Genomic DNA, 21,626 nt, shown 5'->3' with positions numbered 1-21,626 from the left:
TAGTGTCTTTAAAGAGTCAAGAAGTGACATTTGGCTTCCTAGACTTGATTCCCTCTTGTCTTTAAATTTAGGCCAGTGATGTTTCCACTTCTCTGAAACTTCCAGCTATCTCATGGCTTTACAAACTGATGGTCTTTTTGTATATACAAGTAATATAGTTCTTGCTTCAGAGAAATTGTTTTACCTCATAATTGGTAGTAAGTGAAGATTAAACATTGTAATATTCTCTTTTGCCAGGATAAGTCACATTCCTTTTGGCATAGGCTTGTGGCAGTTGAACTGATTCATATAGGATTAGATTCCCTATCAGAAGAGAAAATATATTTTAAAAAGCTTGAGCTAGCTATATATTGAAGCATTGTAATTTGAGATTTGTGTTATCTTAGGTTATCACTTTTCCCTTCCCTTTTGTTTAAAAACAAAAACAAATACACATCAATTTTTACACATTGAGTCAGGATGAGAACTGGTAGATTTTATGGGAAGGTATCAGAGTATTATCCTTTCTTCAAAGTTGTTATATGACCATTGTTATGGGAGTAATTTTACTGAATGACTTTACATGCTGTTTTTTGGATAATGCAGTAGCTGGCAAAATTTTCTTCCTTGGATACATTCTGTAAAAGAACAGAATTTGCTACCTGATATATTTATTTTCTTCCCAGAGCTAATTCTTTTGAATATCATAAGAGATGTTTTTACTAGGAAACTGTGTCTTAGTGGCAGACTTCCTCAGTATCATGCATATGGTTTGCACTAAATAAATGCTTATTTAGTGAATTCTCATTTCCTTTTATTTGTTAGGTAAAAATGTTTAACAATGGACAGAAACTTTTTAATTTTAGGCAACACAATGCTGTTTAGATCATGATTTTTCCTCAATCCCAGACACTTAGCAGATGAATAGTCACCTCAGCTTTCTCAGTATTGGGTTATGGAGTTAAGGTGGGGGGGGCAGGATTTAACCATTTTTTAATTTACTTGGCTTTGGCAGGACCATTCATTTCTTTGAAATGTTGCCTTTGTTGTCTTCCACCCTTTTATTTAATTGGTGGCTAGTCTCCTAAGAAGAATATAGAGATAGAAGACACTATACATTTTTCAGTTGTACCCAATTCATCATGACCATATTTGGGGTTTTCTTTTTAGAGATATTGGAGTGGTTTGCCTTTTCCTCATTTTATAGATGAGGAAACTGAGGCAAACAAGTGTTTAGCCTAGGGTCCTACAGCTGGTAAGTGTCTGAGACTATATTTGAATCGAGGAAGAGGAGTCTTCCTGACTGGTCCTGGCACTCTGCCTGCTGCCCCACCTAGCTGCCCCAGAGATCTAGATAATAGACAATGTGAAACTTTCCGATTTCATTGGTTAATAAATAAATATGAAAGCATTCAAGCCATACAACAGAAAAGGATAGTGGCTATCTTTTCTGTTTACATCTTTATTTTGACTTTAGTAATGCCATTCACTTTGATACAGAACTTTGCAGAGAAAAAGTTGTATTTTGACACTAAATAGTTACTTACTTGGGTGAGGCGTGTGAATGTTCTTATGCCATTATTTTCAGAATCCTCTTTTCCTTTGGGGTTCATTCTATCTCAAGTTTCATTGTAGTGTGTTTGGAATATTGAAATTAGTCATTTGTTAGGGTAGCGTATTCTACTTCAGATACTAGTTAAGAGATTATTGACAAACTCATGTTGTCATGTAACCACACAGAGCCTCAATTTCTTCAAATGTAAAACTGAGCTATTTGTGCTGCCTAATTTTCGGGGCTGTTGTGAGGAAGGCGGTTTTTGAACATTAAAGTGCTATATAAATATGTGTCATTTTCATCATTGTTAAAGAGTGTCTGCTATTATCTACTGGCCTTTAGGTAATTCATTCTCTTTTTTCCACATTCAGAAACTGACCTACAGTTCAATTTTATAACTCCTCCTTCCTATCTCGTGCACTCATTGTGAATGACAATAATAAAATACTTTGGTATTTTAGTTCACGAACTATTTCTATTTCCATGTCCCGCATATCCACTCGTATTGTAGGTATATAAACTGTCATCCTAAATCAGTGGCATCAAAATCAAATAGTATTAGAAGTCACTAATCTGGACATTAGGATCCCTATTGACTACTTTTTGACTTAATTTTAAAATGTGATGTTATCTGTGTTTTATTGTATTTTTATTTATTTTTAAAAATATTTCCTAATTATATTCTAATTTGGTTCAGGTGTATTGAGGACCACATGTAGGCAACAAGCTGAATGTTTGATACCTTTTCTCTAGACCTTACCATCATCCAAAGCTGTTTTACCTCTGTGGTCTTGAAATCTAATATTTCTTATGAATGCACACATTTACATTCATTATTCATTCTCTTGTGATCTCCATGCCCCTCTTTTTGCTCACTTCATTACCTCCTTCTTGGGTTTACTTCAATCAGTGCATTGTCCTCTGCCATCAAATCCTTTTCCTTTTCCTTTTGCCATTCATGCAAGGCCTCAATCTTAGATCACCTCCACCATCCAGCTTTTCTGCTTGAGGCTATTAAATACTTCTGGAAGGTTAAACAAAATATAATTTTATTACCTGACTTCAATTGTATCTTCACTGTTGTATAGTAATCTTTTTATTTATCTTTGGATCTCTTTGCTACTCTTCATAGCAACTATTCCAAACGTCCTATCTTCTCAGATTTCCATTGATTCATCTTCCCTCGTATCCTATCAGATTATCTATTATACTACTTGATTAAGAAAATTGACACTACTTGCCCTGAGTTCCTTCATTTCCTTTCTCCCTAACTCCAAACTTATATATTTGTCTTGGAGAGTAAGTAGGTTTTTCTCTTTTCTGGAGCTACCATTTCCTATTATGTATTTGATCTACTTCTTATTCTTTTTATGAAATTGGCTGAATTATTCCCTAATTTCCCTATTTCCCATAGGATAAAATGTAAATTCTTTACCTTGTCTTTCAAGGTCATTAACATTCTGTATCTTGCCTATCTTTTTAACCTTCTTTCATAAAACTCTCCTTTAGTAATCTTGTTTTTTAACCAGATTGGTTTACTAGCTCTTCCTTAAACTTAGCATTTATCTCCTTCCTCCATGTAGTTTGGCTAAGCTGTTTCTCACATTCTAACCAGAAAATAGACCTCCAGTCCTAGAATCATTTTCTTCCTTCTAGACTAAACTCAAGTGCCACTTCCTCTCTGAAGCATATAAAGAACTCTTGAACCCTAGTCCTACATTGCCAATTCCTTGTTGAACATTTCCCTATGGATGAGCTGTTGGTCATCATGTTCCATGGTCTCAAGTCATCATGTTGCAAATGAACACATCATCTTCTTCTCATACATAACTGAAATTCCTTAATTTGTTCGTTGAGGGTATCACCATTTTAATTCACTCAAGTTTGTAAACTTTGTTGTAATTTTTGACTCTTTCCTTAATCATTCATTTCTAATCAGTTGACAATCATGTTGATTTTCACTTTACAACATCTCTTGTATCTGTTTACTTTTCTACATTTCTGTAGTACTTGCTTTAGATATAATCCTTTCTTTTCTAGATTACTATAATAGCCTTATGAGGATTTTCTTTCTATCACCCTTCAACACAACTTCCAAAATAATCATTCCAAGGCACAGATTATCTTGAGTCCCTTGATCAAAAAAGCCTCATTAGTTTTTAGGATTAAATGACTTATTCTGACATTTAAAAGTTTACCTTTCTAGACTTATTTCCGATTTTTTTCCCCTTCATGTTCTCTGTTCCAGCCAAACTGGACTACTAGCTGTTTTCCAAATTTGTTTTTTCCCCCACCTCCTTGTATTAATATAGGTTATCTCTGATGCTTAGAATGTTAACTATCCTTATCTCAATCTTTAAAAATATTTCTTCAGTGTCAGGTGCTATTGTTTTCTAGGAAGCCTTTCTTAATTATCTTTTATCTTCCTTGTTCCCTCTCCCCTGTAGTTGTTAGTGATTTCTCCTCCAAATTTTCTTAGAATACATTGATCTCTCATGTTTTGCTGAATCCACTCCTTTTCTTTTATTACATTTCTCTATAGACATTGTTCTAGCTCTTAGGAGGACCTAGATTGTTTTGCTTTTATCTTCTTACTTCTAGCACAATGCCTTCCATGTTGTGGGTACTTAAATGTTTGAATTAAAGTAAAGATGTTAATTAGGTCCCAATCTTTAAAATTAATGACTTATTTTATTATGGCTCTCTTGTGACCTAAGATTAAACTCCATGTCAGACTATAAACTCCAGATAAACCTTTACATTTCTTCCAGAGAGCTTAGCAAAAGGTCATTGCCTACTACAGATGTTTAATCATTGGGTATTTAATCACTGAGTAAATGAATTTTTTGAGCATATAGTTTCTCAGTAATTAAAAAAAAATTAATATAGCCACTAGGACTTCTGACTGTTGACTCCAAATTGAAAAAAACAGGGTGGTAATCGTGACTTTTTCTTGTTAGTAGATTTTTAAAAATGTGTATTGAAATTTATATTTGGCAAAATTACCTGCTTTGTCTCTCTGTGAGTCTTCACTATACATTCAATTATGTTTGACTTCAATATAAAAAGTAAAATGAAGTAAAGTCTTGTTTTCTTTCTTTGTTTTTACCTGTTTAGATATAAGGAAGGTGGTGAGTCATTACTCATTTTGCTCCCCTCTGAAGTAAAAGGAATGGTTCATCAGCTTTCCCAGAGGAAAGTTCCTGTGAAGGAAATCAAGTAAGAAATGCCTATTATTCCTTAATATTGAAATTAGAAAAACTGAAAGTGTGAAGCTATCATTACTGTATTCATTTCATAATAATTCATTATCATTGATTTTTTTTCCTGACTGTTGTCTATTTTGGGAATATTTTTCCCCTTAATATTTTATCAGAAAATGATACAGAAAAAATGATTAAACTCAGGTCTCTGATGTGATTCTTGTTAGGTTTTAGTAAGATATTAAAACTGTTGAGTAAAATGAGGTATTTTTATTATGTGAGACATTCTACTATTATTGTTGATAAGAGTGCTGATCCTGGAGTCAGGAAAACCTGTCTTACATCTTGCTTCTGGGGGGCAGCTGGGTGCCTCAGTGGATTGAGAGTCAGACCTAGAGGTGGGAGATCCTAGGCTCAAATCTGGTCTCTGACACTTCCCAGCTGTGACCCTGGACAAGTCACTTAACTGCCTACTGCCTAGCCCATACCACTCTTCTGCCTTGGAGCCAATATACAGTATTGACTCCAAGATGGAAGGTAAGGGTTTAAAAAAAAAAAAATCTTGCCTCTGATACTAGTTGTGTGACCCTGAGCCAGTTACTTAAGTCCTCTGAGCCTCATTTTTTTCTTCTGGAAAATGTAGGTGGTAGTTTTAGTGTCTACACCAGGTTCATAGGAGATTTAAATAAGAAAATATAAGTGCTTTTCAATCCTTAAAGTATTATGAAAATGTGGACAGTATTCACTGTCATCATCCTTAAAACTACCATTAAGCTTTCTGATTTGTATATAATGTACTATATATACTTTTACTTAAATTTCAGTTTTCTTGTCTATAAAATGGGTTTCTTGAATTGATTGTTTACCTTACACATTTGTGAAGATCAGATGAGATAATTAAGTGAAAATCACTGAAGAATTTAAAGTGTTATATAGATAAGGGGTGTGTTTTCATGCTATAGAGTTAAGGACTTTGGACTAGAAGTCATGGAACCTGAGTTCCCCTCAAAGCTCTCTTTGGCAAATCACTTAATTATTCTGGACATAATTTTCCTCATATTTCAAATTAAGGATTTGAATGAAATGGTACCAAAGTTTCTCATTCTTTCCCATATTCTTTGATCTATGTATATTTTTGTTTTCTTAACTCACATTTTTGTGAAGATTATAGGATATAATTTTATACTTAAAGATTCTTTAAAAAGAAATAGGGTTACATGGATTAAAAATATGATTTGGTTTCAGTAGCACAACGCTGACTACCTATTTGATATTTTGAATATGATATCCAGAAGATATCTCAAATTCAATACACCTAAAACAACTCATTGTTTCCCTATCCCTGAAGCAAGCCTTCTTAACTTCACTATTTCTTTCAAGGATGATACCATTCTTCCTTTAGTCATACAGATTCACAATTTCTTGGTTACCTTCACTTTTTCCTTGGGTTAGAAATCTGAATCATACACTTAGAAGCAGGGTGATCTAGGGTAAGTCACTTAACTTCTCTGGGATTAATTATCCTCATTTGAGGGGATTGGGCTTGATGACCATCAAGATCCAATTGAGCTTTGAATTTTTGATCTTCTGATAACACATTTCCAATGATTTGTCAGATGTTGATTCTTATTGCCACAACCTCTCTCTACTCACACCATCATCAGCCTATTTTAGGCCCTCTTCACATCTCATAAGGACTCTTGTAATAGCTTCCAAGGAATCTATCTTTGTCAAGTCCCTTCTTCAATCTATCTGTCGTTGCTAAAGTGATATTCCTGGTCTGAACATGTCACTCTCCTCTTCAATATTTTTCCCTTTTCTCTAGGTTCAAGTACAGATTTTTTGCTTGACATTTAAAGCTCTTGATAACATGAAAGCAACCTATATTTTGACTAACTTCATATTACTTCCCCCACGTTCTGTTTCTGCCTAATTAACTCATCCACTATATTCCAAAACCTATCTCTTTGCCTTTGAAGTCTGTCTTCAAAGCTTCTAGTTGAGAACTTTTTTGATTTCCATAGTGAATGCTTTCCTTGCTAAATTATAGTTTTTATTTTTTAATATGTTTTTGTATATACTCATGTATATACGTGTTGTTTGCCCCCAGAATGTAAGCTTCTCAAGAGCAGATAGACACAGATGATACTTTTTTAGGTAATTGATTCAATATGCTATTCTTAATTTTAAGGTAGGGGAAAATATTTTTAGAAACCAAGCAAGTTGGTTATTATTTATTTGAAAAATAATTTTAGGCTTTTGGAAAGTAAAGTAACTGTGCTTGTAATACTGGTAGATTACACACTGGATTAAGTGCCTAGATTAGAGTAAGGAAAACCTCAGTTCAAATCCAATCTTAATTGTGATCTTGGGCAAGTCGCATAACCTCAGCCTTTGCTTTCTCATTTGTAAAATAGGTATAATAACACCACCTACCTCCTAGGGCTGTTATGAGGATCAAATGAGATAAAAATTGGAAAACACTGTTCACAGTGTCTTGGCACATAGTAAGTGCTTTAGAAATATTAGCTATAAATAAAAACAATTTTAAAATATTTATATTACTCTATTATAAATACAAATAATAAAGAAATAGATTTTGAGTAATAAGACATATATTAACCAGTGGAATTGCTTGTCAGATCTAGGAAGGGGGAGGGAAGAAGGCAGGGAGAAAACACAAATCATGTAACCATGGAAAATTTTTCTAAAAAAAAAATTAGAAAATAGAAAAAAAATAGATGAAAATTAGCTATTAGTGCTATTTTCATTAAATGCCTTGTGGGAATTTTTCCCAGTCTCCAGTCATTTATAAACTCAAGAAGTAATTAATGCCAGTTGTGATTTTTGCCTTGAATAATCTTTACCTTGTTCATTAGGAGTCATATTTGGATAAGAGGTATAAAGTAATCCAGATGAGGCAAATGATAATTTTCAACAAAGTATCCAAAATGGAGCTCGCCTACACTATAGTCAGGGCAGAAATTCCCCTCAAGAAGAGGAAACCCAGATAAATGGCCAAGGACCTTTATGATGGTCTGAAAGGGGAGAAAGGACTTTGGAATCAAAGAGTGAAACCTTTTATTTCCCAGACACTGATATCTTAACACTACTTATCCCAGTCCATTCTTCCCCACATAATAAAGAACCACATGTAACCCTGAAAGTTGGAAATACGTATTATGATTGCCTCTTAGATACTGGTACCACCAGATTGGTGTTGATGAATACACCTGATTCTGATTGTAATTCCATTGGTTTTCTAAATGTAAGGGGTATCAGGAGCAACTCTGAAGGTCCCTAAGCTTTCCCCTCAAATGGTATCTGTGGCACTCCTATCACTAGAACATTCTTTTCTATTAATGTTAATTCCCCTGTAAATTTGTTAGGGAGTGACCTTTTATGTAAATTTAGAGCCACAATAACATGCTCTCAAGATGGTGCTCTGATGCTAGAATTGCCTGAGGAATTTTTAAATCTGTTCCCTGTACTTCTTTTAGACAGTCAGGAGGTGGACAAACCTCTCACTTTTGAAATACCAGATGATATACCTGAATTTCTCTGGACCACATCTTCATCCGATGTAGGCCTATTCAAATCAGCTGTTCCTGTGCAAATTAAAACAAAAGGTGGCCTACCTCCTTCTGTTCCTCAGTATCCCCTATTAAAAGAGCCAATTGAGGGAATTACTCTGGTGATAAATTCTTGAATTGTACAAAAAATAATAATTCCATGTAAATCTGAATATATTACACTTATCTTGCCTGTTAAAAAGCCAAAATAAAATGAAAATGGAAAACCTGCTTATCAGTTTATACAAGATTTAAGAGCTGTAAACAATCATGTCATCAAAAGACACCCGGTGGTTCTGAGCCCATTCACCATTATCTCCTCTATTCCTAGCGCAGCTACATATTTTATGGTAGTAGATTTGTGTTCAGCATTTTTCTCATACCCATTCATGAAGATTCCAGAAATATATTTGTCTTCACCTGGAAAGGTTTTCAAAGGACCTGGTGTTGTTTGCCCAAGGGTACATGGAAAGTCCCACTTTATTTTCTGTAGTACAAGATTTAAAACATATTAAATTTAAGGTGAGCCAGGAAAGAGTTTGACTAAACCTTTTAATCTTCTGATCATTTTCCTTACTTTTTACTGAAACTATCCCTAAGTCAAGTTCCTAGCAGTTAATTGTTACAGCTTTTGATCCTTTAAGTGTATAACACAGTGGTGCTCAGCTCGCTCCTGTATGGTTGCGAGACATGGACACTGTACCAGAAGCACATAAAACAGCTGGAGCAATTCCACCAACGCTCTCTCCAGTCAATCATGAGGATCCGATGGCAGGACTGAATCACCAACCGGGAAGTCCTCGACAGAGCCAACTCCACCAGCATAGAAGTCATGGTCCTCAAAACCCAGCTACGATGGTCTGGACGTCATCCGCATGGACCCACAGCGAATACCAAGACAGGTATTCTATGGTGAACTGTCAGCTGGACTCAGGAAACAAGGCCGACCAAAGAAAAGATTCAAGGATCAGCTAAAGTCAAACTTGAAGTGGGCTGGCATTACACCAAAGCAACTAGAACTCGCTGCCTCTGTCAGAAGCAGCTGGTGAGCCCACATTAACCATGCCGCCGCCACCTTTGAAGATGAGCGACGTGGACGTCTTGCCGCTGTGCATGAACGCCGACACTAGGCCACAACCTCACCTCCCTTAACAACTGGCGTCCCATGCCGCATGTGCCACAAACTTTGTGCCTCAGTCTTTGGACTTCAAAGCCACATGAGGGTAATCAATAGATGATAATGTACAAAGACAATCGTCGTTCTCTGTCACCAAGAGACTACCACTACTACTACTACTACTACTACTACTACTACTACTACTACTACTACTACTACTACTACTACTACTATGACGATGACTACTACTACGACTACTACGACTACTACTACTACTACTACTACTACTACTACTACTACTACTACTACTACTACTACTACTACTACTGTTAAATAGTACCATCTCCTGACAGAAAGTAGAACTGCAAACAAAATTAACAGATTAAATATGATACTGAGCAGTCTAGCCAGATTGGGATCCTGTTTCTTGAGTATATAAAATGGCTCATTTCCCAATAGAATATTTCACAGTGGTTCTATATAGCTGTTCCTATCTGTACTTATATTGATAGGAGGCCTGGCATTTTGCTTATTCTTCCTTATGAAGAAACGGAATCATAGTTTTGTTTGACCTCAAAGCTCAACTAAAAGCTCACCTTGAAGAAAAACTAGAAAATAACTCAAGTGCCCTTGAAAAGAAGCTGGAGCAGAGTCTGGGGGAATCTGAAGGCTTATATAAAAAGCATTGAGAAAAAGCTTGAGAATGACATTGGAATTGCTTTAGTTTACCTTTTTACAGAGGTCAGATCAGTGTATCTTTTGTGAATCATTTACTGTGACAAGGAAATCACTTTAAAAGACTGATATATATTAATTTAAGGTCGCCAAGGAATTCAGCTATGTAATTCCTAAATGAAAACTCAAGTCAGCAGTCAACCTTTTATGGAGTTTAATTACAAACAGGATGAAGAAAGGTATTAGAGATAGAGAGAGAGAGGGAGAGAGAAAGGGGAGAGAAGGGAATAGGGCTTAAATACCCCTTCTATTTAGGCTGGGCCAAAAGGCCCAAGCCCTTAGATAGCTGGGGCAAAGAAAGGAGATCAGTCCTTATTACTCACGTGACCAAAATGGAGAAACAGTCTCAGGGGCCTCCACCTCCAGTTTCCTTCAGAGCCGACTCTCAAAGCACCACCTCTCCAACCAACCCCCCCAGTCCTCAGACCCCTCTATCTTTAAGGAAACCATCCAAGTTCCCTCCCCTCAGTTCTCACATCTACCAATCACTGTCCATGTCTTCCCTGTGCCAATGGTGACTCTAGCCTAACCCGGGACCGCCCAGAGGTCTGTGGCTTTGCACATGTCTGTTGAAGGTTATATTCTCAATAATTAAATCTTGATCCTTTGCTACAGCCCTTCCTAAATCCTGTTACCCTGAGTAGGGTAGAGATTGGAATAATTAAATTTTGATCTATGCTGCAGCCCTTCCTAAATCCTGTTAGGACTGAGTAGGGTGGAGATTGTAATTTCCAAGACCTGGTTCTGTCATTCCAAGTATCTCTATTGTATCAATTCTAAAATCAATCATGACTCAAAGAACTTCCTGTTCTATGCTTAAGCATAGGTCAAAGCCCTTTCCGTTGTTCAGCAAAAGGTTTCTGTCCTAAAGTAATCTTAAGAAGGGAGGAGGAGGAACCTCCCATGCCAATGGGGTTCACATTCCAATAGAGTTCCCACTATCAATAGGAAATTTTTCAAGTATGAAATTTCCCAATGGTGAAATTTCCAACATTTATAAGTCTAAGAAATTTTAAGGTTTACATTACAAAAACCAATGGAATTTAATTTTATATCCAGCAAGTTTCCGTTAAACTGGGTTCAGAGAATAGTAATAGCTTCATACACATAAAAATTATAGATATAAAGGGTATTTAAAAAGCAGCCATTTCTTTAGACACTCTTCTGAAAGTGAAATGATATTCAACTTTTATTTTCTTTTTATTACCTAGAATTAATCCAGAAAAGCTTATAGATATACAGAAGAAACTGGAAGCATTTTTAGCCCAAGATCAAGACCTAAAAGAACGGGCTCAAAGGGTGAGTGATTTTTCATTTAGAGTAACCACATTAAACTATTTTGAGTTTCTGTGATTATAAAATGTTTGTGCTCTCAAGATATAAAGTAATAATTCAGTGCTTTAGGAAATGGTAATTTTGTTTTTTGAGGCAGCTAGGTGGTGCAGTGGATAGAACAGTGGGTCCAGAGTCAAGAAAACCCAAATTCAAATCCAGCCTCAACCACTTACTAGTTGTGGTAATGGGTAAATTTTATGGTTGGACTGAATATATATCTTAGTTGGTCGTGAGGGATTTAAATTCTAAATCCCAATGAAATACTCAAATCAGAATGGAATTTTATAGTGATTTATTTACAATAGAAGGAAGAAATTAAGAATGAGTGAGAGAGAGAGAGAGAAAAGGGAAAAACATCTCTGGCCTGATCTGAGCCAGGCAGGAGTTCAGAGACCTCAGGCAAGGGGTCGTGTAAGGGAAGAAGTTTGAGGAGTCATGCTCGAGCTCCTCCATGGTCGAGTTCCACAGCCCAGTCCCTCTCATAGGAAGTGACACAAAATATAAAGGTAGTTCTTTATGTCATTTCCTGTGTCTTATGTGTAACAATGGTGGCTTAAACTTGGCTTTGGATGGTCCAGGGGTCAGTCAATTGTTTCTGATTTGTCACTTGCTAGCACATGCGGGTCATAGACCTTCCTCCCCCACACTTAATCCTTAAGTGGGTGTGTATACATTCCTGGTTGCTAGAATTCTAAAGATTAAGCAGAGTGGAGTAAAACTAAAATTCATAGTTGTGTCACCCTGGGAAAGTCACTTAACTCAGCCTCAGGTTTCTTCATCTATAAAATGAGTTGGAGAAGGAAATGGCAAACCACTCCAAAATCTTTGCTGTGAAAATCCTCAATGTGGGGTCATGAAGAGTTGAACATAATGGAATTGCTTAAGGTTTTAAGAGCTGTGAAAAGTATTTCAATATTCTGTGGCTTTATGTCAAGTTGAATTCTATTATGTTCCTTGTTTAAAGGAATACTCTTTCAGTATAAAGGCCCTTTGTGAGTTATGAGTTGTTGCTGTTTGGGAAAAATGAGATGGTTTATCAGGGGGAAAATGTTAAATTTTGACCATAAAATTAGTAATATAGCAGATAAATGTCATGATATTAAGATTTTTAGTTTTTTTTTAAGAGGAAATATTTTAATCTTGGTATTTGTTTGGTTGGCCCTGTTGAATCATTCTCTTCATCAGGGAATTCTTGCTAAAATTTGGCATTTGGAAGGTACATATTTAATTACATGTAGTGATTTATTTTGAGAAAAGGAAACCTTATTATGAATTGTGGTCTCATAGAATAAGTTAAAAATTACTTTTATTTATTAAATTTATTTAAATATGTATATTTATTAAAATTATATTAGTCTAGCAACAGAGGTAATTTTGTTCAAACCTCTGATTATGAATATGAAGTCATAGTGTTTTAGATCAACTGAAGGTAGCCAACATTTGGCTTTTCCTCTATTTGTAAATATATATACACGCTTTGTTTTTTATAGCTTTTGACTGTCTTGCTGGGAACAATTGTGTGCTTTTTATTGTCTTTGGTGCCATGTTGTGGATCTTTTAAAAAAATTGATATTCCACTGGGAGTAATATAGCATCTGAATAATGAAGAATGAATATTACATTGAGACTTGTCTCAAATATATATTTATATATATTTATCAAATAAAGGGGCAGCATATATATCAAATAAAGAACTTTGAAAAAGAAATAGAGCAAAGGATGTTATCAGGGAAATGTGTAAATGTAAAGATGGCCTGCTCTTTTGGCAGGCATGAGGCATAACAGGTGAACAGTCTGAATTTTCTGCTAGTTTTCTAGACTAAAGCTGCGCGCGCGCGCGCATGTGTGTGTGTTGTGTGCGTGCACGCAGAAAAAGCTATTACTAATTCCCTAGTAGTAACACTATGTACTTTGTAGAAGCAGATGCTTTCTGCTTGTTTGAAGCCAGTGCCCAAGTTGTCTGTCATTCTTCTTGGGAGCTCTTGTGGCCATTTTGCATAGTTAAGTCTATTTGCTTCATGAAGAGCTCCTGAATGAGGCTTTATTTATGTTGAGCTTCCTGCCTTTTTGTGCCACTTACTGCTGTTTTTATCAGCTGCTTTTTATTGGCAATTAGAAGATGATTGTCTTACCTTTATGGAAAGAGAAACCCCTACCTATCTTCTCTGTGTGGATCTCCAGAAGGAGGCTAGTTAGCTGCTAGATTTTATGTGATTCAATCTAATTATTTATTTCTTTTCCCTTTTCTACTTATATTTTAGATACTGGCTTTTATTTCCCTGGTTATCATACTGTCTCATACCCCCTTAGGGGTGAGGCTTTATCTATTGTCACTTTTTGCTATTTTTCCTGGTCTGCTTAGCTTCCAGCAGTGATTTGTCTAATAGTTTTGGACAATATTAATTTTGGGGGGTTTCATTTTCTCTATTTTGGTTATCATTTTTTTCCTTGAACATGATCAAGTTATAGATCTTTAGGAGCATGTAGTTTCTTTGTGGGAATGGGGTCAACTCAATCAACAAGCACTTATTAAGCACCTGCTATGTGTCAGGCATTGTGTTAGGCTCTGGAATTAAAAAAAAAGAAGCAATTCTTGTTTTTAAGACACTTATGCTCTCTTTGGGAGAGAGAACATATACACATATAAACAGATATAAAATTAATAATTATTCACATTTATATGGCCCTTCTAACACTTAATATGTATTTTATATCATTTTGTCCACATAACTCTGGGATCTAAAATGCTCTCATTTCCCCCATTTTATAGATAAGGAACCTGGCAGATTGAAGTTAAATGATTTGACTAACAATATGACCATAGCTAGTAAGTCTCTGAAGAAGGATTTGAACTTGGGTCTTATTGACTCCAAGTCCAACTTTCTATCTACTTCACCAGCTAGCTGCTTTGATACAAGATAATTTTTGGATCTGGAAGTACTAAATAGTAGATTGGAATCAATCAAGCAATTAGCAAGTGTTTATTAGTTACTTACTATCTGCCAGGTATTCTGCAGATACAAAAGGAGACAAAAGACAGCTCCTGTCCTCCTGGAGCTTACAATATCCAGGGGGGGACAGACAGCATGTAAAAATGAACTATGTACTGTATAATGTAATGTAAGAAAATGAGATCCAGGGGGTTGCAATGAGAAGTCAGGCTGAAGGAGCGATCAGCTGGATCTCTCTTACATTACAATAGAATAAATGAGAAGTACTTACTATAGGGAAGGCCCTAGAATTGAGGGTTTGGGGAAGGCTTTCTTTAAAAGATGGGATTTTAGTTGGGACTTAGAGGAATCCAGAGAGTTAGTAGTTGGACTGGGCTGAGGAAGAGCATTCCAGATATGGGGGACTGCCAGAAAAATGGCAAGACCTGAGAAATGAATTGTTTTGTTTGTGGTCAAGAGGCCATTGTCTGAGAATCTGAGAAAATTATGGAGTGTAATGTAAAAGAAAACTGAAGGTAGGAGGTAACTAGATTAAGAAAGACTTTGAATGCCAAACAAAGTATTTTGTATTTACTCCGGGAGGCAATAGGGAGCCAATGATGTTTATTGACTGAGAGGGTATGTGTGATTTGGTTGTACCTGTGCTTTAGGAAAATCATTTTAGTGAATGACTGGAGAATGAATAGAACTGGGTTGACAAACTGGCATGGGTGCCAAAAAGGACATGCAGAGTCATCTGTGTGGGATGCCTGCCCTAGCCTGCTAGAGGTCCTTACTAGAAAGCCAGAAGGGCTGGGGCGGAGCTGCTCCCTTTCCCTGTCTCCACCACATCTGAGGACATTCTTCACTTCCCCACCCCACTGCCCAGTAGCCAATGGTGGCTCTTTTAAAAATTTAAATCAATATCAATAATTCCAAGTATTAATTTTATAAAGTTTATTAATAATCACTTGGAGTAGAAGGAATAAAAAAGAAATAGAAGTATAAAACCCAAGAAAAATAAGACCACATCAGTAAATTCTCCTGCCTGGCTTAAAGCTACCTTCCACAAATGTGATCAGGGAAGAGAGAAGAGTGAGTGAGAGGCAGGGTCAACCAGAACTTTATCCTATGTATGTATACAGTGTTTGCACTCACTGTGAGCATGCAAATGGGATCCTGGGTAAGAGAATCCTGGGGAGAAAAATTCTATTCACATAGCTTCCTCCCTCCCTGTCCAGGGTAAGGTGCTTGGGGGGAATGGTGGAGTGGAGTTCACGTGTTGCATGAAGGGGCAGCAAAGATGGCAACCTATTGAGTCTGTGGTGAAGGTGATTCCTGTGGTGGGGTTGTAGAGAAGCTAGGTGTGAGGGGAGCAGAGCTTACAGTGTGGTGCAGAGCTGGAGAGGAGAGGAGTGCTTGGGCCACTTTCCTCCCCCTCTCCACATGAGCCTCTCATCACCTGCCCTGCTACTCAGCAGCTCATTGGGAACGCTTTCTCTCTCCTTTGCCTGGGATAAGGGGGTATGGGGGCAGGGCTGGCACTGTCTCTGGGGGTGGGGTGGGCAAGGCACTCAATCTCTAAAAGGTTTTCCATCATGGGAATAGGAGTAGTAGACAGGGATTTGAGTCGGGCAGACCCACCAGCAGGCCACTGCAGTAGACCAGGTGCACTAGAATGGTGATAGTGTCAAAGGAGAGAAAGGGTCATATATAAGAGATGCTGCAAAGGGGAAATGGACAGCAATAGACTCAGGAGGCGGCATTTGGGTAGAACATTGAAGGGCACTAGGGATTCTTAAAAGATGGGAGAAGGGAGTCTATTACAGACATGGGGACAGTGTGCAAAGGTACGAAAATGGGAGTTGGAACAGAATGCATGAGTTTGGACAGACTGAAGAAAGCACAAAGGGGAAAAATGTACTTATGGAAGGAAAAGCTCGAGCTAAGTTTTGAAAGTTGTAAGGTGAGATGTATTCATCAACTCTTATTAGGTAGTGTTAAGGGGATAAAAGGGATTAATTTTAAAAGGTTTGGATTTGATTATTTAAGAGTTTGGTCACCAGAAATTTAATTAATTCCAAGGAGATTTTATTTACAATTTATTTACAAAATGTAGAAAGAGTGAAGCAGGAAATCAGAGAGGATAAGGTAAGATATCTAGCCTGAACACTAAGTAATTTACTCCCGGCCCCTCTGGGCAGGAAGAATTAGTTTCAGCCGACCTTGGCAAAGCCCAGGACCTGGGATATCTCTTCAGAAAATCCAACAGTTAAGAGTCAGCTTTTCACTCACCAAGTGTCAGTCCAGTCAGCAGATCTTTCTGCCCTTCTTCACCAGCCTCAACTGGAAAACATGAAGAATTGAATTCCAGCAGAAGTGGAAGTCCAAGTTGAACTCCACTCCAATAATTCCTCAACTCTGTGTAGCACTCTCTCTTTTAAAGGCATTTATTTTGCGTCACTTCCCCTAATTCCACATCTATGAGTCACAGGTGACGCTCTGCTCTAGGACTGCCCAGAAGGCAGTTAGTTGAATGTGGGTCACAGAAGTCCCACTTCATGATTAAGTGGGATATTTGCACTTTTGATGATTAGATCTAAATGGGCAGATCTTCATACTTAACTTTTTAAGTACCATGTTTGCACTTTTTATGATTGAATCACAAAAAAAAAATAGGCAGGTCTCTATACTTAATTTTTAAGTAGGGTGTTTACACTTATGGGGATTAAAATCTAAAAATAGATATGAGTTACAATTTAAATCTTCACAATAAGGGAAGAACTAAGTACCTTCATTGTTATGATAGGGGAGGAGGGGAGAGCCAAATCCAATCTTCACAGTAGTAAGTGGAAAGTGCTATGAGAATGCTTTTAAGAGGCTTAAGAGTTCAAAGGCTTAATGGAAACCCATTAGCATTAGGTTTGGAAGGACAAGTTTGATTTTCATAGGTATAGGTTGAGTGGGAGCATTCCAGGCAAGTGGAACAGCTTGACTAAATGGGGTAGAATCATTTATTTTATGGATGAGGAGCTATGCTTCCAACCATGAATAGTTTGCTTTTGCCAAAGAGCAGGCTTCCAATATTTTTGCTTAATATATTACTTATAGAAACTACTTATCTGAGGATAATTGGTAGCTAAAAAAAGGTTATTTAAAATGAGTACATTTAAAATTGGAAACATCCAGGTGGCTCATTGGATAAAATGTTGAGCTTGGAGTCACAAAGATCTGAGTTCAAGTTTGGCTTCAGACACTTCCTAGTTGGACATGTCACTTAATCTCTGTTTGCCTTAATCTACTGGAGAAAGAAAGAAGAAACCATTCTGGTATTTTGGGTCAGGGAGAGAGAGACACACACAACTGAACAATACATTTAAAATGAGAACAAGTGTTTTAGAATTATAATTGAATTGTCACAGTTCTTAGAAACACTTTACATATTGACTCATTTGAAAATCAGAAATGAAGTTTGACTGGGACTTTATTTTGAAAATGAAATTAAAATCATGAATAGTTTATTTTATTCTTATTTAGGTTATGTTATATTTATACAATATTTTTAGAAAACTTAGAAGTTGTATTCTTAGCATTAAGCAACACAGTTAAGGTGTACAGCAAACCTTACAGTTCTGTATAAATTCTGATGAATATACCTAGTTGACACAGTGGATAAAAACACTGGATTTAGGGTTAGTAAGATCCTAATTAAATTCCAGCTTATGATACTTACTAGCTGCATGACCCTAAAAATGTCCCTAAACTACTGTTGTCCCAGTTTCCAAAACTGTAAAATAGAGGGATTATATCACCTACCCCCAGGGTTATAAGGATAAAATGAGATGTTTAAAGCACTTGGTCACCTTGTAATAGTATATAAATATTAGTTATTATTATTTTTGAGGGGAAGGTATACTTTTTCAGATAAAACTATACAGTTGTTATTATGGGATGTTTGAGAGGAAGAGACAAGAAGTAAATATCTAAATTATTTAAGTTTTTTTGATGGGGAAATGGGTTAGGAATGAGGGTAACAAAGGAGAAGTAAATTTTCTTTTAAACATTATTTTTATTTGGTCAATTTCAAACATTATTCATTGGTTACAAAAAAATTTTCTTTTCCTCCCACCAGCCCTCCCTGCTCGATTCCACTGGGTGTCAAATATGATCCAAATCCATTTCCATGTTGTTGATATTTGCAATAGGATGTTCATTTAGAGTCCACATCCCCAATCATATCCCCTCAGTCCCTGTTGTCAAGCAGTTGCCTTTCCTTGGTGTTTTTACTCCCATAGTTTGTCCTCTGCTTGTGGTTAGTGTTTTTTTCTCATAGATTCCTGCAGATTGTTCAGGGACATTGCATTGACACTAATGGAGAAGTCCATTATGTTCGATTGTACCACAAGTATCAGTCTCTGTGTACAATGTTCTTCTGGTTCTGCTTCTTTCACTTTGTATCACTTCCTGGAGGTTGTTCCAGTCCCCATGGAATTCTTCCAGTTTATTATTCCTTTGAGCACAATAGTATTGCATCACTAATATATACTACAATTTGTTCAGCCATTCCCCAATTGAAGGGCATTCCCTCATTTTCCAGTTTTTTGCCACCACAAAGAGTGCAGCTATGAATATTCTTGTACAAGTCTTTTTCCTTATTATCTCTTTGGGGTACAAACCCAGCAATGCTATGGCTGTGTCATAATGTAGGCAATCTTTTATTGTCCTTTGTGCATAGTTCCAAATTGCCCTCCAGAATGGTTGGGTCAATTCACAATTCCACCAGCAATGAATTAATGTCCCAACTTTGCCACATCTCCTCCAGCATTCATTATTTTCCATAGTTGTCATGTTAGCCAATCTGCTAGGTGTCAGGTGATACCTCAGAGTTGTTTTGATTTGCATCTCTCTGATTATCAGAGATTTAGAATACTTTTTCATGTGCTTATTAATAGTTTTGATTTCTTTAACTGAAAACTGCCTATTCATGTCCCTTGCCCATTTATCAATTGGAGAATGGCTTGATTCTGTACAAAAACTTTTTAATTTGATGTAGTCAAAATTATTTTACATTTTGTGACTCAGAAGTAAATTTTCTTAATCTTATCCCCAAACTAATTTCCCTTAATATTATCCTATTGGCTAACTTATCTAAGCTAAATAAGTTAAGTTCCCCCCAAACAGAACCTCACAAACTGAGTCCAGAAATGGGCCAAGATCCCAGAGGTAAAGTCCAAATTAGCTCCAGAAGAGATTTGATGGTTCTTCTTTGTTCTTCAGTCTAGCTGCTGGTAGCCTGTTCAAGTCTTCTCTCTCAAGCTAGTGTCTCACAAAGGGCTGTGAAGATTGTATTTAGCTATCTCCTGTTTTGTAACAATGAAGATGCTTAGCCTAACAAAATCAGGGATGTCTTAGGAACTTTGCATTATTCTACCCTACTTTGTCTAACAAAATCTGGAATGTCTGTAACCATGCTTAAAGATTGAGTGTTTAGGAGGATGGCCTTTGATAGAGAAATTGACAAATCAGAAACAGCTGACAGAACTCTGGGCTGTCCTAAGTCAAGCTTAGGCTATGATTGATGCAGAGGAGATGCAGGAAAGTGTGGTAGAATTGTCTAGTTGTTTTTTTTTTTGGCGGGGCTTCTGCTCGTCTTTCTCTTTCCCCGGAGATGTGGCTCTGGCTGGCTGGCAGTGTGCTAAGCGTTACAACATCTTGGCGTGGTGGCAGCTAATTGTCTGGGTTTTGGCGGTGAGTTTATCCTTGAGCTAATTCAGGTTCAGGAATCTTGGCTGAGCCCTCTTGGAGTTCAGGCTGATTCCTTCCTCCTTTATTCTCAAAAATTTTATCTTCCCAGAGCCTCTAATCTTCCCCCCCTTCCCCCCCTGGCATAAGCCAGGCAGGAGAAATCCTACATCCTTTCCTTCTCCCTTCTTCTTAATTTCTTCCCACTATATTAATTAAATCACCATAAATTGGTATTTTTTATTTGGGATTTCCCATGGAGACCAATAATTAATATAGTTTAGGTCACAACACTAAAATTATCCTTTGCAGGGTCAGAAATCTTGTAGAAAGGTGGAAATCACAGCTACCTCCAAAAGCTACAGCAAGAAGTCTGCTTTCAGTTGGGACCACACCCTCCTTGGAATCTTGACCCAGGCTCTTATGTGATTCTGTGTCACATGTTCCCTGTTAATCAAATGCAGTCTTTTCTCTGCTTATTCCACAGTAGAGCAATACAATATCCTTTGATATTCAAATCATTCTCTTTTCAAACACCTTCTGAGCACTCAGCAAAGACTAACCTAAAAAGACTTTGACAGTATGGATGGGAATGACACTGGTGAATAGATGCTGTTTTTAAGTGGTTAGGTATATTTGGGTGGGAATCAGGATTATAAGATCCTAGATTTAGATCTAGAAAGGATCTTAGAAATAACTTAGTTCATCCTCTTCATTTCATATATGAGAAACATACTGAGAGTTTTAAGTGACTCACCTCTATTATATACATGGTCAGTTTTTTAGTGAAAAAAAATTTTTTTTTGTATGAAGACTATAACTTCACTGTGTAGTTTTATAGAAATACAGCCTGGTAATAGTTATCCAGAGTTGACATTGGAGTCAAACATATACTGACAACTTTACTATTTGGTATTGTAGGCTCTTTTCCAAGTCTAAGACTATAAGTTGCAGAACAGTTGTAGGCCTGCTTCATTAGAAGTTGTTCCCACACTGGGAGTTCTACTTTGGTGAATTTTTAGCTCAATGTAAATTTATAATAATGGGACTTGACTAATGAAAAAACAGAATTTCTTGTATATTCATTCTCATTGTGTTAAAAATTACTTATAATCTCTAGTCACTAGAAGCAAAATTTGGGTAGATTTCTACTTTCTCATTCTTAGTTTCAAATAGTTCAAAATTGGAATTTATTTAGTTCAGTGCATTTAACTTAAATATAAAGTAAAAATCCTTTGTATAGATAAATATATATCAAGAGTGTACATTTATCAAGATATATGGGTTTTTTTTTTCTAGTAAGAATATACAAAACTAGGTAGGAGTTAAATTTAATTTGGAGATTTGGAAATGGTATGAAAAATTATCTTTAATGAAGTAAATGTATTCCAGCACATTTTAAAAAACTAAGTAGTCATATAATTTTTGGGTGAAACAAAATTTGTTGCCTATGAGGCC

The 21,626-nt window shown here is 36.5% G+C and overlaps 1 protein-coding gene across 1 annotated transcript in view; it reads left to right on the top strand.

Moving 5' to 3' along the window:
* DDX10 (DEAD-box helicase 10) overlaps nt 1-21,626 on the top strand; it is a 370,510-nt gene that overhangs the window by 56,714 nt on the left and 292,170 nt on the right. The window contains exons 10-11 of the mRNA XM_007494873.2: nt 4,652-4,753; nt 11,373-11,460. Of these exons, the coding sequence (XP_007494935.2) occupies nt 4,652-4,753; nt 11,373-11,460 (190 nt within the window). The remainder of the gene's footprint in view (nt 1-4,651; nt 4,754-11,372; nt 11,461-21,626) is intronic.

The sequence above is a fragment of the Monodelphis domestica genome, chromosome 4 (assembly GCF_027887165.1).
Source record: "Monodelphis domestica isolate mMonDom1 chromosome 4, mMonDom1.pri, whole genome shotgun sequence".
NCBI lineage: Eukaryota > Metazoa > Chordata > Mammalia > Didelphimorphia > Didelphidae > Monodelphis > Monodelphis domestica.
The sequence above is the reverse complement of the archived record's forward strand: the minus strand, read 5'-3'. Positions and strand labels throughout refer to the sequence as shown.